Here is a 16,870-nt window from a genome sequence, read left to right as displayed (position 1 = left end):
AGACACACTTTTGGGCCGCAAAAACTCCCAGTTTGGCCTGCTCAAGCCTGACTATCCACTCCAGATACCACCCCACATCAATAAGAATGGGGATTCTATCAACTTCCTCCAAGGTGCCATGTTTAATTAACTGATTTTTCTACAGTATTTAGGAATGCCAGGAAGCTCCAGCCTGTCTTCTGATTGCATTTAAGCAGTTCTGTTCGGCCCTATTCTTCCCCAGACTTCATGTGCTATGTCAGAATAAAGAGCTACCACTACCCTGCCACAAAGACGGCAGCTGTTTGATGCGTATGTGTTTTAGGGAAGAACAAGTCAGTCTTCTGCACAAGACATAAATAAGGTATTGAAGGTTTCCAGTTTCTTTGAAGGCCTCCGGAACTTTTACGAACAAGTCACCTGATGCAATTAGGAGTCATGGTGGAGTCCCTGAACTTATCTCAATCAGACACTCTTGATTTCCTGTTTGCGGCATTGACAAATAAAAAGCTCTAGGTTACAGGTAATTACACTTCACAGAGGACAACAATTAAGAAATAGCCAATTACATTTTATAAGCCCAGGATAATCAAAAGCTTCCTCAAATATCTAGAGTTCTAAATAAGCATTTAGAAATGGTAACTCCCAACAAATTGCAGGTAATTTAGAGTAATTTCCACAGATGACATATTCCCTATCTCCACTTAAAACCTTCAAACTCAGTTCTGAAAAATACTGCACGAGTTGCTGGAATGTATCACTGCTGATTTCTAAAAATAGTGGGCTGCCCATTCCCACCTCCGCCGGCTTTGGAGGCAAGATTCCTAACCTTTGGTTGCCGTACTGCAAGGAAGAATTCACTACCAGAAGCAGGGATTTTACATCGGCTACTAAAAAAGATATGGGCGGATCCTCCTGCAAATTACAAATCTAAATAACAACAAAAATTCCGCTCCTATTTATGTTATTTGAAAATCGGCTCTATTTCAATACAACAAGATTTGAAATAAGCCTTGAAGGTTTTAAAGGAACAGTCACCTGCTTTATTTGTAACCCAATGCAGCAGCTCCCACGCAGTCAACGCACAAGAACCAAGATCAAACGACAAATTAAAAATCATTATATGAAGGAAGGAAAACATGCCTTTCTCATTTTTAAAGCTTAACCTTTTAGACGGGAGATTTAAAAGGACCCCTAGAGGAGCAGAGGCTGACATGGCAGTGATCTAGCGAAGATGATGTTACAGCACGGCAGTTTCATTTCTCACTTTCAATGCAAGTTTTTGTCGGGGTAAAGAACTCCTTTTCCTTGTTCATGTGGCGTGGGTTGCTGGAATTACCTCAGAGCAGAGCTCTCACAGTATTTCACGACTCTTTCCAACGATGGCTCCCTGTCTCCAGGCCACCGCTCCAGCTGTTAGTGCCATTACTGCAGCTGTATTAGGTTCTGCAGGGCTCAGAGTTGCGTAGAAGCTGATGAAGTCCGTAAGACACGCATGTGACAGACAAGGATTTGCTTGGTAGTTATTTAAGAACTAAAATCACAGAAGTATTGGTTGGAAGGGACCTCTGGAGGACTCGAGTAGTCCAACCTCCTGCATGAACCAGGACTGCTGTCAACACCAGGTAAGGCGGCCATGGCCAATGTACTTACTGAGAGCCTGCCTATTTTAAGAGATCTGGTGAGAGAAGTAAAATTATCATCAACTACGGAGAGATACTGGAACTGCCTTTTGTGATCTTGCATTGTAAGGACCAATGAAAGAGCAAGGAGGGAGGATTAACGCAAGGAAAGCCAACAATATGCTTGAAAGAGAACGGGACGAGCTTCACCACACTTCCCTCCAAGAAATGACGCAAACCTGGTTCGTCCACGTGGGAAGCAGGAGGCAGGAAGAACAGCAAAGAGCTAGTAAGGCATTCCTCTGGGACGCAGAGGGCACTTGGACCTGAAACAGCTTCTGATGGTGCACGTGGCCAACAGGACCCCACCAAATCCATGTGGCAATGTCCCCCCTTTCCTACCATGTCCCCCACTCCTCACACTGGTGCTGCGCTCCCATCTCCGCATGCCAGCAGCAGTGCCCCAGCTCCCCGCTGCAGGACACGAGGGCAGCCCCCCGTTACCCCCTGCCCCTGCCTGGGGTTGCTCCCGGCCCCCCGGGTGCTCAGCACAAAACCATGTCGGGGTCCCCGTATGAAAGGGAGGGCTTGTGAAGACCTTTTAAAGACCTGAAGGGGATGACTGCTAATCTAACAGAGTTTAGATATGCAAAGCTTACAGCTGACCCCAAAACGGGTGGAAAAATTATTTTCAGACTATTTCTACCACAATTGTGCTGGCAGCAATATGATTAGAAAGAGATCTCTCTGCCATGCTCACAGACTGCTTTACTTGTCCTCCATGCCCAAGGCTGAGTACGCTGATGGTACAAATGCTGTTCACACTCAGCTATCGCTCAGGACTGAATACAACCCCCTTTGAGAAACCTGCTGCTTTTATTAACTTGCTAACTATACAAGTTATATCATTGCAGATGCTTGCTCTTACGATCCCGATTTTAACTAATTGGCATATCAGTGTTTGATATTTAATTTTAAAATGAAAACTACTTATAAAATCCACATTTTAAAGGAAGCACATTTTTCTTCCCTATTAATTGCTTTCTGTGGCTTGGCAACACCTTTGTGGACAATAGGTGTTCCTGCCACTACTGTCCCATCTGGAACAAGAGGTTTGGCTTCAGTCCCACCCTCTTTCTTCAGCTCAGGCTTCCAGGATGATTTCCAAATCTGGGAAATGAGAGGATTAGCCTACTCCATACCACCTGAGGCAATGCACTACACCCAAGTCCACAGCCCAAGATGGGCTACCTGGGAGGGTTTCTGGCAGCACCGGTGCCAAGCCACAGACAGCAATTAACAAGGAAAAAGGGTTGCTTGTAGCTTGACTGCTGGCAATGTGGTTGATGGCTCGACACAGAAGAACCAACATGGGGTGAGAAAGAGAGCAGTCCTTTCAGAGCTGACTCAGGGCATCACCATCAGGGACCAAAACTCAGATGACCTTGCTGAGTCCAAGCAACTGCTGACTCTCAAATGCATCTTACTTTTGGGGAGGCAAATCCAGCTGTAGGAGGCATCTACCCTTCTGAGCATGTGGAAGACCTGTGGGAAAGCAAGGCCAGCATCTCCCCTGTACAACTGATCAGCTCACCCACTGCAGCTCCAACAAGCCACGTCACCCAACCTGGGAGTGCCGAACACAAGGCAATGATATTTGCAAGGGATAGCAGGCTCCCCTGGACAGGAGCTCAAGCACTGCATCAAGAAAGGAAAATATATCAAGATGGGGCCAGATGACTTTTCTGCCAAGATTGCTGCAAATTGGAAAAGCCTCCTTGAGCTCCTGACTAAAACTGCAGATGTGGGCAGCAATACTTAGCAGGAACAGGGCTGGAACAAGCACTGCTGCTCCTGGAGTTCCTGTCTTCCTCAGATCTGCTCACAAGAAGCGTGATGGAACAGTGGACCTTGACCAGTGAACTGCCCCAGCGCTGTCCAGACCAGAGATGCAGCTTGAGATGGTGGTCCCACGAGACCCTGCCGCTCCTACCCCTGCTCCACCAGCCCGGAGCACGGCGAAAGGCTGCGCTGTGCCTCTCGCCGGAGGAGAAATGCACCCCAGGCCTGACGAAACCACCAGGCGTTGCTCTGCGGTGACACCCAGTGCAGTTTAGGGTGATCTCAGGCACGCTGCCCTCCCCGGCCACGTGAGCAGGAGCCCTGCCCTGTGCAGCTGCTTATCTGGGCCGGTGAGCGGGGCAGAGCGCTACGTTAGCATAAAAACAACAACCACCCCGAACGAATTTCAGCCAGTTCGGCACAGCACGTTTCCAGCTTCCTGGCAATCAGAGGAAGAGAAGCATTTGAAAAAGGCCTCTTGGTGCAGGCTAGCTTCTCTTGTATTCCAGGGGGCTGAAAGTAAGACCAACTTTTGCCCAGCTGGGCAGGCAGCACCAGCAACGACATGCCACGAAGAAAAGCACCATGCCCTCCAACACTCCTCGCACTGGTTCAAAAGGAAGCTGCCAGTCTGCTGCATCCTAGAGAGAGCACACAAAGCAACCCACAGACAGCAAATCTGCATGAAACAGTTATTAAAATGGTGTGAACCACAGCACCCTGCCTGTCCTAGTGTCAGCCACTGCTACGACTGGTTCGACCTCACCAGCTTCAGCTTGAAAGGCAGAAATCCCGGCAGAGACAAAGGTTTGCTGGGTTTACCTTTAAAGGGATTTAGATCTCGAGCGCGCAACACCAACAAACTGCTGAGACAGGCATTTACTCAGGTGTATAAACATCACAGACGGCAAACGCCAGGCTTGCAGGAATTCTTCTCCAACGCTTAAGAATAAATTCAACTTGTTTTTAAATAATTATGGATGAATCATTCTAAAAAACTTCCTACATTTTATCTTCAGTTGCTGACACTGCTCATGCAGCTGTTTTTTTGTTGTTTGTTTTTTTGTTGTTTTGTTTTCCTTTTGCAATTACACATCTCTCTTTACTTGCACTCTCAGTGCTGAGCAGAGTACTGCAGGCAGCAGAAAGCCCAGGTCCTAAACCACAGGCTCACATTTCCTTTTGGTGTTTGGAAATGACAGAACAGTTAACACAAAACCTAATTTATTTGAGGTGGGAGGGGGAAAGAGAGGCCATGAGTTAATTTCCCTTAGAAGCCGATGGTCCCCACCCAGAAACCTGCACACAAAAGAAACCTACCTGCCTTTTAAACTGGTAGGTTAGGTCTGAGACCAGAGCTAAGGTTTGTCAACCATGACAAGCTAAGGCTTGTTTAACAGTCGGCTGGAGGGCTGAGAAGTCTAATAAAACTGAAGGGCCTTCCATAACAATGCTTCTGCCACTTAGGGAGAGCATTCACACCCTTTCAGTAGTTTTTTTCAAACATGCAAAGGTATTCGGAGTCTCTGAGTGAGGAAAGCCATCCTAAAACCCAGAAAATACCTAAAACCCTAAAACTTCAGCCTGAAACTAAAGCTGCAAAAAATTGAGACGAGCATTAAGGAGCAAACTGCTAGCAGTGAGAGTAACTAACCACAGGAAGAGATAACAAAAATGCTGCATGACCTCCCATCACTTGGATGCCTTTCTAAAATAGACACTTCAGCCTGACCACAAGTTATTGTGCAAGAATCACGCTGGGTGAAGTTGTATGACCTGTTATCTCAGGGATTACAAAAGGAAAGTTTTTCCCATGCCCATTTGGGAAGTTTCCTCTCTGCGGAAGGAGGCAAACTCATGGATCAGCTTCAGCAGGCTCCTCCGGCCCCACCAGCCAGGACAGCAGGATGCTCTGCCAGGGGCTGGTTCCCCCAGCGGCCAGCATTCATACCGCCCCCAGGTCACATACTTCGCTGCATACGTCTCGAGGGGAAAACCACAATGCTATTTTACAACGTGACAAATCCTGCACTCCAGCGACACATGCACACAAGTCTTTTGCTGCCCATTTCCATCTCGTTTCAAGCTCATCTATTTTTTCCAGCGCTGGGGCGCCTCGAAGAGGAGAGCGAGCCTTTTCAAAGTAGTTTTTCCCAAGAGAGGAAAACAAAGTCTCCCTGAACGTGCAGATGTTCAAAAGCACATTAAATGTAAGTACTTCCTCAACAAAGAAGGCAGCTTTTGCTTTTTCTTCTGCTGGCAGAGACCAGGATCAAGCAACCAAGGAATGACGGGTGGTGGTCTCAGTCCAGTGCTTGCACACTGCGCACACCTGAGCTTGCCAGCGCTCCCAACGGCTTTGTTTAGTGGCTTTGCTCAAGAAGAAACATTTTTCATTTCCTAAGGAATAAATGTTATGACAGTCACATGGACTGAATTAAAAGTACAAAGACAAGCCTTCTTAGCAAAAGACCTCAAGTTTTTATTAAAAAAATAAAATTAAAAAACAAAAACAAAAACAACACACACAAAAAACATGCCCCGTGGAAATTCAATGTGGGTATGACCATAAGGAAAGCAAGAAGGTTCCAAGGTCACGTTTTACAATCTTTTGAAGCAGGAATGAAGCTCATGTCCGAAGGAGGCATTTCATGATGCAGCCTGTACAGAGCTTCCTTTTCTTCACGCTGCCGCAAATGTTACAGCACAAGATCCCGATGTCTTTACTCGGGAACTCTTATTTATACACAATAAAGCCCTTGTGCAGGAGATCAAGGCTGTATTTCATTGATTTGACACGATAGTTAACCTGTGAACTTTGCTCCTGCTAATAGAATAATTTCTATTTGTTGATTCCTCTTTTGAGATCCTCGAGGGCAGCAATCGCTTCGGCCCTGCATTCATTTGCATGTCTGGTGCCAAACAGTTCCAAGGCTTCTACCTCGGTGAGGCACGTCCAAGATAAAGGTAATCAAAGCCAGCAGCTACAGGAGACCGGGTCGCTGCACCTCTCGTCTCGGATCCTACCTGCCAGTTCCCAGGAGCCCTTCTGAGACCCTGCCGCTCCTTGCTCCGAGTTGTGCTTATGAAAAACTGGAGAGGTCCTCAACTATCAAATGACCGATGCCACATGAATGCACGCGCAGGCCCGAGCTCCTGAAGCAATGCCTGGACCAGGCCAGGAGCAGGGGCAGAACAAGGAAGCCACTCTTCCAGATAAACCTCGCCCAGTCTGAAAAGCTGATTGCCAGCCAAGAAAAAGACCAAAAATTATGATTCAAAAGGGTAAATCTGTTGAATGCTAAAGGCATGGTTTTCCAGTAGAGCTAAGACACTCTAAATGTGGCCTGCTGAAAAAAAAACAACGCAATTCCATCTCCTCACACCTACTGCTCTCCTTCCTCCGGCACTAGCAGTCATCTGAACACACCAGGAAGACAAACTGACAGAGTACGATACCCACAGAAACAAACGAATGACAACAACAAAAAAATGGAAAATGGAGAGAGGGAGAGGTCTGAGGCTCCCTCGGTCCATGATGGGAGAGGGAAGATGTGGGGATAGGGGGTAGAAGGAAGAATAAAACCCAGCAGCTCCTGGTCATTAGCTCTGGAGTTAAGCCCAGGGACTAATACGAGATCCCAGTGCTGACCATCTCAGCAGGGTATTTCAGGGAGGTTTTTTCCTGCCTATACCTGCTTTCGATCAAAAGAAGTCGAATATATTCTAACTGCTGGTACTTTAAGGGTGGGCTGTATTTTGGGTGCTCTGGCACCAAACAATTTCAGATCTTACCAGAAAATTGTGCTCTGGAGTCTTCAGAGGTAAAATTGAATCTCCACGTGGGTTTTATAGAATTTGGATACTCTGATGTAAAACCACAGCGGTTCTACTTAGATTCATCACTGCCTTACAACAGAGAAGAACCTGGACGGGGACAGTGAGTGACCATGGCTTTGCTTTTCCACATGAGCATGACCCGCTCCAATTTAATTTCCAAGCACAACTCCTGGAAAAGCAGCTCGCTGCGTTGCACAGCAAAGGGGAACAAGAAGATCTTCGCCCCCAGCAGGGTCGGTCCCTACTGAGGTGCCCAGAGGACGAGCAGGGAATTCAGAAGGGGCCGCTTTGCCTTCCAACCAGCGCAGCAGTCCCCCAGCTTAGAGAAGCACTTTGCCCCGCACAGTCCCGAGTAACAAAGTCCAGGGACCAGATCACAGAAAGCGTACGGTGCTTTTGGCAGCTATGTTTTCTCCAGAACTTAAAACGTTTTTAAATGCCCATGAAACTGGCTGCATGTGACTCCATCCTCAAATTTCACTTGAAACACACAGCAAAAAGAAACCTCCATGTGCCGACTAAGACGCTGTGGAACTTCCTGCTGCTCGGGAGCGCTCCAGCAGCAGCGGGAACGTCTCCCAGCGTGGCCGGAGCCTGAGCCCCAAGCACACTGCAGGAAACAGCGAGCCTCACGACAAACCCCTCGCCCCGGAGCAGCTGACGGCCATGGGACGGGGCGTCGGCAGGACGTTGGTCCCGTGTGGAGGTGCCAATGCTACGAAGCTGCATTCCAGGTGGAGCAGGCAGTACTGAGCTCACTCCTGGCACTGGGATTGATGGTGTCTGACTCGCTTTGTATCTGATATGCTTGCTCAAAAGCACAGCACTCCTGCGGTATTGCCCGGCTTCTAAATTGCCGCCACTAAATAAACAGTGAAGTTATGACAGGCCTTTGTCACGGAAGGGATTGATAAGAGCCACTGCCGACAAATGGCCTCACCCACACGGAAACGGCCCCAAAACGCTCGCGAGCGAACGCGCGCGCTGCTGCGGCCTGGTCGGGCCCGGCACAGCAAATGCCTCCCAGCCCACAGCAGAGCCGCTGCTGGGGCTCACCAAGTGTCACGTCTTTTCAGGAAGATGTTTGGAATTACATTCACAAGCAATTTGACTTTTTAATCATTTCAATTACTGTGACTAAAACCCTTCAATCGGAACAAAACAAGGAAAAATAACCCCTCTCCTTCTCAAACAGTCTGTCTAGCTTAACGGACCATGCCAAATCGTGAAGGTTTTTGCTTTTGAGGTCTTCACGTATTTCATTTAGTGCAGATAATTAACCTCAGTTTCTAATTTCAAATCCTCCACGTGAGGAAGTGAAGTGACTGAATACATTCACTGACAGACGGAAAATTAAAATATTGCTACAGCTTCTCCAGGAGGCTCAGAAGGCAGGGCCTCGCAAAAGATCTTTCTTCTTTTACGTGGCCGATTAACTGTAATTTGCTTAATGGATTTGAGGATGAGCCTAATAATCCAATGATATTTCCAGGAACTGATTTAGGATATGAGCATCCCTGTTCTGAGATATTAAACTGCCATTTTTCACGCTACACATACAGTCACTTCTGAAACCAGATTTCTCTGCTGATTCTAATAAAATGAGGCCGATGTTTTATTTTAAATGCACAAGAACTGCACGCCTGGCCTTGTGCTGGGCAGCCGCCGGGCCATAACCCCTGGGAGCGCTTTCTGAAGTGCCAAACGCAGGGGTGGACGCACTGGCAGAGTGCTCCAGCAGGCAGCCGCTGAACGCAGCGGGCATGGAGCGGAGTGCTTCTTGCTTGGTTCTTGGAAAGGTGCGCTCAGCCAGACAGGAACCGAAACCAAACTGCGGAAACAGAAGGTTAAATGCCAGCAAGGATATTCCTACTGCAAACAGCTCCTAGGGCAGAGAGGTGGGCTGGTGCTGCACACACAGGGAAAGGCAGAGGATGGAGTGCCAGAAGGAACGCTGGTATTTCCATCTTCCAGCTCTGCAGCACAAAGAGGGAAAGCTGCAGCTCAAGTGGCCCCACACACTTGACTTTCCATCCTGCACACAGTGAGCCGGCCCTGGCTCGTGTATTCCAGAATTTTGGACATCTGTGGGGATGACCATAGCCCTACCCTAACACGAGGCCAGTGTGTGCCCCTCAGCACTCCCACATCTTTTGCAGTCCTTTTCCCACCAAGCAAGCCTGGCCTAACAGGATTTCACAGTCTGTTCTGATTGTTAATAAATCCAGGATTATTAAAGAAAGGACTATAAATCCAGGACTATTAAAGAGAACAGATCCAAGAGGCAGTCATTTTTAAAATGTCCAATAGTAACTAATTATTCAAGGGATTAGTCCATTATAGAGACAACAAAGAAACTCTTAAAACATAAAGCCAAGTTAAAGTTGAACTGCAGATCAAAACCCAGGTGTACCACGTGGCCCACCTCCTGGGCACACTTCTCAGTTTCTGAGATTGATTCATTTCTCATTCAGCTTTTTCGTACCCAATTCCTTCTGAACGGAGCAGAACTTGAACCAGCCTGACTTCTAACCTCATCCTCAAGCTACAGTACTTCATGATTTGTGTCCTCATTGTAAGTACACATGAAAAGAGGAAAAAAAATCTTTAAAAGAATTAGATTAGGCTCTACATCACTGGTACCTCAGGAGCTCTCTGCTGGTTCCTCTCTTGTTTCTCAAAACCCATCCTGATCTGTGCGATCCAACACTGGACCCAGTATACCCTGTATGGCCTCACCAGCGCCAGCACGAGAGGGGCGTAGCTCCTCTTGATCCTCCGCTGATGTAGCCCTGAACTCCTTGGTGGTGGCCATCTGTGAACACTGGGATAACCAAACCACTCTGAAAGTGGTTCAGTATGATCACAGTAATTTCATCCTTTTAAAGGTAAAGATTTCCAACCCAAATAAAACTCCAGCTCAAAATAAGGTAGCTGGAGGAGGGGTGAAAGTGCTATTAATTTAATAAAAGAGTGCTAAAAGCTAAACTGTCCTTACAAAGAAGCCAACCTACTGATCCATAACCAAACACCAAAGGCACCACTTCTTCATCGTGATTTGTGTAGAGGCAAAGCTATGGGCACAAAAGGTATTCTTCTTCAAATAAAATCCATTTTAAAACTTGGCAAACGCCAGTATAAATACTTTACGCTGTTAATGTAAGCATTTCCATGCAGAAATTTCATCAGCTTAACAATGTCTTTAAAAAAGCTGGCGTAACTTCTGTGCAAAAACACAATCCATCTTTGTCTTGTATATCTTACAGCTCTCTCAGCCACAAAATCATCACTTACTGCCGTTAACATCAGACCCTACCATCCCTGGTAGAATCAGTAACTTCTCTCACGAACGATGCAGAACCAAAACTATTCTTTCTACAACTTATTTTCTTTTTTATTTGGAAATAGCCTCTGCTATGCACATTGTTGTGGGCTGTAACAATTACAAAATGTGTTACGGGCCCAGCAGTTTTAATCCAAGCCAAGCTATTAGCTAGGATAATTGAGGAAATGTTAGTGTAAAATATTTAATCATTCAATTTAATGTTAAAATTATTAGAACTGGCATGCAAATACTGCTTCTGGCATCAGCCCCTCGACTCCCACAGACCCAGCACAAATGAAGGAGCACCAGTGCCCCAAGGATGGAGCCACGCACCCGCAGCTTTGGGTCCCGGCCTTCTGCACCTGGTGTAACACACCGGCCCTTCTGCCCAGCGTACAGAAGAATTGCTGCAGACAGGTCCTCTTGTAGAAGAAAAGAGGTGGCTTCCCTGGTACGCTTGTCCCAAGCCACTGAAATTTTAAATATGTTAAAAAACAGACAGACACTCTTATAACTGTTTCCCAGGCCAGCCACAGCATCAGCTATCAAGAAAATACCATGCGGGCATCAGCAGCGTTTCCTAAGCAGCACGATGTCACACAGCACTAAAAGAGATTAAGGAGGCACAGAAAAAGATGACCGAACAAGCGATGAGACAGAAAGATGCCATTCGAGTCAGGCGGAGATGGTGGACAGCATCTCTGGCTGCTTCGGCTACTTCATCTCCAAGTACCTCCATCGGTCTGCCCAGAGCTCTGTCTTCAGCCCTCTGGTTATTGACAGCTCTTCAGCACCTTGCTCAATCCTTGCTGCCCCTCTCGGATTTAGCCTCCATCACCGCCCTCTGCTCGCGACCAACCACGCTTGTCTTGCGCCCTGGCACAGAAGGGGAAGGCTCGGGCCCAGGCCCCCTGCTTTCAGACTCACAGCTTTTTTCAGCCAAGCCCCACACTCTTCTTTCTGCCATCCCATACAGGTGTAATATTTGCCAGCAGCTTTTTCCAAGCAAATGACCTCTCCTGGCTCTCCAGGAGCCCTGCTCAGAGGTGCGTGTGCTGCTTCTGCCATTACAAGCAGCGCCGGCAGGGCGCTAACGCGCACCTTAACTCGTCTGGACACAGACTTTTGCACCTCCAGTCTTCCACTTGCTCAGCACAATTAGCACCAATTCCTTTTGAGTCAGAAGCGTGCAATTTAATATTTAATTATGAATGAAGCAGCGAACCTCAAAATCAGGTCTGCCAGCTAAATTTCAGCTTCCTCCCGAGGCAGGCCAAACTCACAACCGTCGGCCCGTTCTGCACCCTAAGCAGCAGGGATCCCACACCTTCCCTGAATCAGGCTCCGTTGCTGCTCTCGCACAGCCCTGCATTACTCGCCCAGGTCTCAGGCTAGAGGCTGTCACATCCCGCGAGAGCCTCCCTCAGCTGTTTCTCCACTCGCTCTCTGCCTGCCCCGTTAAAAAGTACAGGCTGTCAGAGAGACAGTTCTGTGAAAAAGAGCCAAAACAAGGGGCAGAACCAACCCAAATCTCTAGCCTGGCTGTCCGAAGAAGGCTGAGCTGCTCACACGTAACACCGTGTGGGCTGCTCTATTTCCACCATGGAAAGAAAGCAAAGGCAACCTTTGCGAGCGCTGCTCCCCGCAGAGCTTTGGGAGTGCAGGTTTCGGAAGCAGGAGTGGAAACCCTTGTGATGTAAAGCTAAAGAGAGGACAGAAGAAACTATGCAGACAGAAGATGCAGCTGTGATGTGACAGTTTGGCCACCGTGTGCCGAATTCCCAGTTTTTTAGGCCGGGCATATTTTACTGGAGTGCTTGAAAACCAGCCTGCAGGGCAGTTTTGAGGCACGGGTTTAATTTTTGCTCTTCGTATCTGAAAAACCCAGTCCCAGTGTGTCAGAAGAAGGTTAATGAAAGATTTAGCCGCGCTCACAACCACGTTAGTGTTGGTTTCGGAAGCTGTGAGTTAATGCCCAAGATCTTCGGGGGTTACCCTCTTTGAAGTTCACTGATCCATAACCAATGTCCAATTAATTTGCAGGAGCCTGACTATAATGACTATTGGCCTTTTCCTACGCATACAAAAACACAGTGGGTAACAGTGATGCTTTTCGCTTCGGGATATTCTCACACAGATGCACACTCGCACACCTTCAGAACTCCCAACACTGGTAGCGCATTGTCGTCTGCACTTTGAGCAGTTTTCACTCTCACGAGCACATAAGTACCACATGAAGATTTATGAACTTTCTGCTGCAAAAAGTTTGGAGCTGTTTCAAGATGCTCATTTGCTAACAGAGAAACACTTCTATTACATTTGGTCAGATTCCTCTTTATTTAGAGTTTCCATGGAAGCCGAGGAATAGAAGTTAAATCTTGGGAAGATTAAATAGGCCTTCAGATGTAATGCGAAACAGCTTATTTCAACACTCCCTCAAGGACAGAAATGAGAAATTCTTCCACACACATGCACAAAAACTGTGGAAATTTTCAAAATAAATTGGGACCCTGCCTTTCAGATGGCCTGTGCAGCTATCGCTTCTTGCTGCAAGCAGCTCCAGCAGCTTCCAAGGCACTTACTCACACAATAAAGTAAATAGAAACGCTTGCAGGATAAAGACACTACTGGTTAAAAAACAGCCTGTTTGAGGCAGCTATTTCTATACAACATTCAGGAAGCAAGTTATTTCAACCACAAGGTCTAGCACAAAGATGAACAATCAACTCCTAAATTAGTATCTCAGCAGAATTTTAGAAAAAAAATGCACCGACCACACCGTTCGGCAGCATCATGCACGGTGTCGCTCTGCACACTTCTGCAGCTGACTTACCAGCATTTAGAAAAACCAATCACTTATTTTCAGTTACTGACTCCAGGCTCAGAAATGACTCCTGCTCTGGTGAGAACAGTAAACACCTCCGTGCCTCCTTACCCAACAGGTCAATGGAGTGTCTGTAGCCACAATGACAGGCTGTCGGACACAACAAATTAATAGGAATGTATTTTTTCTGACCTCCATCCCCTAGGTAAAGGTTTATTTCACATTGTTCAATCTGGTATGAAAATGCCTAAGACTGAGGAACTCCACTCCAAAATATCTCTATTCCATAACACATTTTAAAATCTGGTATATATCTATTCAGGTAACGGGCACAGTGTGTTTTTTTTCCTGAAGCTTGGCCTGAGGAGTACAGTATTCCATGTAGGTTTTTGCTACCTGCTCTAGAACGGAAACCAAACACAACTCAAGTCAGTTATTTTCAATCTTAAAGCCATTATCGCCTATATAAAAAGATACTTAAATTGTGGGCTTTTCTAATCCTTCACTTACGGTAAGTACCCAATAGCTCGTTGAAAACCCACTTTAAGAAACATTCAAGGTTTTTATTAACTCCACAGGAAAGTCCCAGGACCCCGGGATTTTGTTTTTCAGACTCCTGATTAAAACAGCAGGAGTTCACACAAATTCCCATTTTTTTCCGGAGTTTCACATGCAACATCCCCTCCTCAAAATCTGTAAGAAAACAGGAATCAAAATGAAAACATTTCACCATCTGAAACGCGCTGAGACCTTGCACAGGGTGGGATGCATTTCCAGCTGCCAGCCTAAAGGGACGGCTGAGGGAGATTAAACACAGAAATGCTTTTCATAAGACAGGCGGCTTTGAAGAGGACACTTCAGCTCCTTAATTTCGTAATCTTCACAAAGTGACAGATTTTAGCCTAAGCAGGTCTTAAAACAAGGAGATTTTATTTTTTTTAAAAAGTAGGAATGTGTTCTAGCTGCGTTCTGTTGATTCAGCAAGGGTTAGACACACACACACACTTATTGATCCCAGAGAACTCCCCGCTAAGTTAATTGTCTGGAATTTTAACTGAGCTCTCAGCAAGTTTCAAAATCCATGTTGGCTGGAAGTGGGTGGGGGACCCAGCAAAAAAACACAGACTGCAAAACTGTGCAACTCCTCTAGAAAAACAAAACAAAACAAAAAAAATCAATTACTTCGAGGGGAAAAAGCAGTTATAAGAGGGAAAAAGCTGCAACATGGAACGATTTTAACTGGATTTGGTGATTCCTACTTTGACACTGCTGGAATTTGCTATCAGAGATCTCTTGTGTGCAAAGCTGTACCATTTTCAGGGAGCATTACGGACCCCTTTTGACCACATAAACGTTACAGACACTAGGGTATTTCCTGCAAGTTTCCTGCAGCCTCTTGTTGCGGCTCATCACAATTTCCTTGTATATTTACAAGAAGTTTTACCACGAGCTTCGCTTGTCTGTGCTCCTTCAACTGAATGCTGACCTTGCGCCGCTGCAGGCTAAAAGCCAACCTGAAACCGCAGCTCCCTCTACTCGCTCAGCGTGCACAGGGACTGCCCACAGCTCTGTGCTGCCCACCAACTCCCACCTACACCCAGACCATGTTCAGGAGCATTTTCTTGCAGCGAGGAACGTGCTGCAGAGGTGATTCAGAGGGATTGGACAGAACGACCAAAGACAGCCTTAAAATAACTTGCAGTGCATTCAAATACAGCTGCATTCCAGCATAACATCCATGTGATGCCATCCCATACCCATGCTGATGCTCAGCCAGCCCCAAGCACTCCCGAACAAATGTCCTCCCTTTCTCAGTGCCTCCGGAACTCACAGCAGCTCCCTCAGGGCAGCCTGGAGGCAGCACAGAGCAGGGGCGCTGCCATTGCGCTCACGTACCTGAACTCCCTCCCCTCGCTGTACCGCCGTGTCGAGCTGGCGCGCTGGGTTGCCGTCTCCAAAAGCAGCTTCTGGGTGAGCCTGCTCGAGGGTGCAGAGTCCCTGCTGGCCTCAGGCTCGGTGTCTTGGTCACATTTCCACTCCTCGTCCTCATTCAGAGTAGGCAGATAGCCAGGTAGCCCCTTACCTGTCCCAGACCCTGAGCTCGGATCGCTGTAAATTTTTGGACTTTCCCCACCTGTCCTTGTGTATTCCAAATAAATATCCGACTTAAGGAACAAAGGGTAGGTATTGTCTTCTATCATGCACTGAATCTCAGTTTGGGCCTGGTCAAACATGTCAGGGTCAATCTGTAGTTTCACGACACAGTCTTTTATGAAACTTTTTGTGGCTGGTTTGATCTGCCGGGACACAATGCCATTGTTGTCAAGAATGTATTTTTTGTAAATGGCTTTTGCCAGTTTGAGTCTTTTTTCCTCATTGGACACGCACGGCTCCAGCTTCCTGAAGCCACTGCAGGCAAACCAGAAGTCCAGCAGATCCGCACAGTCCTCCTGTTTCAGGAAAGTCCTGAAGAGATTGATACCATCTTGATCATCGAGCAAGGAGTGCAGCGACTCAGCCCACTTCAGGTAGGGTGGAGTTGGCGAAGCACTCCCCTCGGGCTCATACCCCAAATCCAAATCGGAGCGCCTCGGTGTTGCGGTGGACGTCTCATTTCTAACAACATCACTTTTGCTAGAGTAAAAACCGTGGCTAACTGGCCTTGGATCAGTGGACACGAGTTCACCCTCCTCACCAGGAACCGGCGGCCTTGGAGCATCTTCAGTGAAGCTTCCTCCAAGGTCCAAAGGGAAGCCCTTCCCCTGGATATTCATTTTTCTGGCGTTTGCTCACACAGGAACAAAGGGGGAAGAGCTGAGACCTCAGATCACCGATATCTGTAGTTCCACTGTGAACGAGTTTGTTCTGCTGAAACAGAAGAGAAAGAAACATGTTAAGCACTGTAAACAAACACTCTAAGATTACAAGCCGCTGATACTGCTCTGCATGATTACTGTACTGAATCCCCCTTTTCATCAGAATCAATGACAAAGCTCTCAGCAATTTCAGGGATCAGGATGAAACAGGCACCCTCTTCCTTCCTCTAAAAATGACAGAGAATATTCCAAAACTATATCTAGCATCTGCCACAACTGATAGCCCTGGTGCTACAATAACAGCCGCCAGTTTCACGTTATAGGTGTTTCTTCAGGACCTGGGATCTGGCATTCACTGCGTCCAAGAGATTTACGCTTAGGTGCCAAGCGGTGAACAGCCCACAGGACAGACACATGCCAGCTTCTGCACTGGGATCAACTTCTCCGCAAAGCCTACCTGGACAGCAAGTGTACCAAGGTACATCAAGGCAGTGCGTTTTTATCTGGATACCAGCTCAGGAAATTCTCATCCCTAAACAGGATTTTACATTAAGGCTTGTGAAAAGTATTCTGAAAGAATATCCAGTTAGTACCAAAACTCAGATTTTACCTTAACCAAACA

At 47.0% G+C, this 16,870-nt stretch overlaps 1 protein-coding gene across 3 annotated transcripts in view; it reads right to left on the bottom strand.

Moving 5' to 3' along the window:
• AXIN1 (axin 1) overlaps positions 1–16,297 on the bottom strand; it is a 78,678-nt gene extending 62,381 nt beyond the window's left edge. For 2 of the 3 annotated variants that reach the window (XM_035339849.1, XM_035339848.1), the window contains exon 1: positions 15,329–16,297. In XM_035339849.1, coding sequence (XP_035195740.1) covers positions 15,329–16,206 — 878 coding nt within the window. In that variant the 5' untranslated portion in view covers positions 16,207–16,297. The remainder of the gene's footprint in view (positions 1–15,328) is intronic. The other variant, XM_035339846.1, reaches the window with a different exon arrangement.
• Between the last annotated feature and the right edge of the window lie 573 nt (positions 16,298–16,870).

The sequence above is a fragment of the Oxyura jamaicensis genome, chromosome 14, assembly GCF_011077185.1.
Source record: "Oxyura jamaicensis isolate SHBP4307 breed ruddy duck chromosome 14, BPBGC_Ojam_1.0, whole genome shotgun sequence".
NCBI classification, from domain to species: domain Eukaryota; kingdom Metazoa; phylum Chordata; class Aves; order Anseriformes; family Anatidae; genus Oxyura; species Oxyura jamaicensis.
This window is presented reverse-complemented; position numbering and strand designations above follow the sequence as displayed.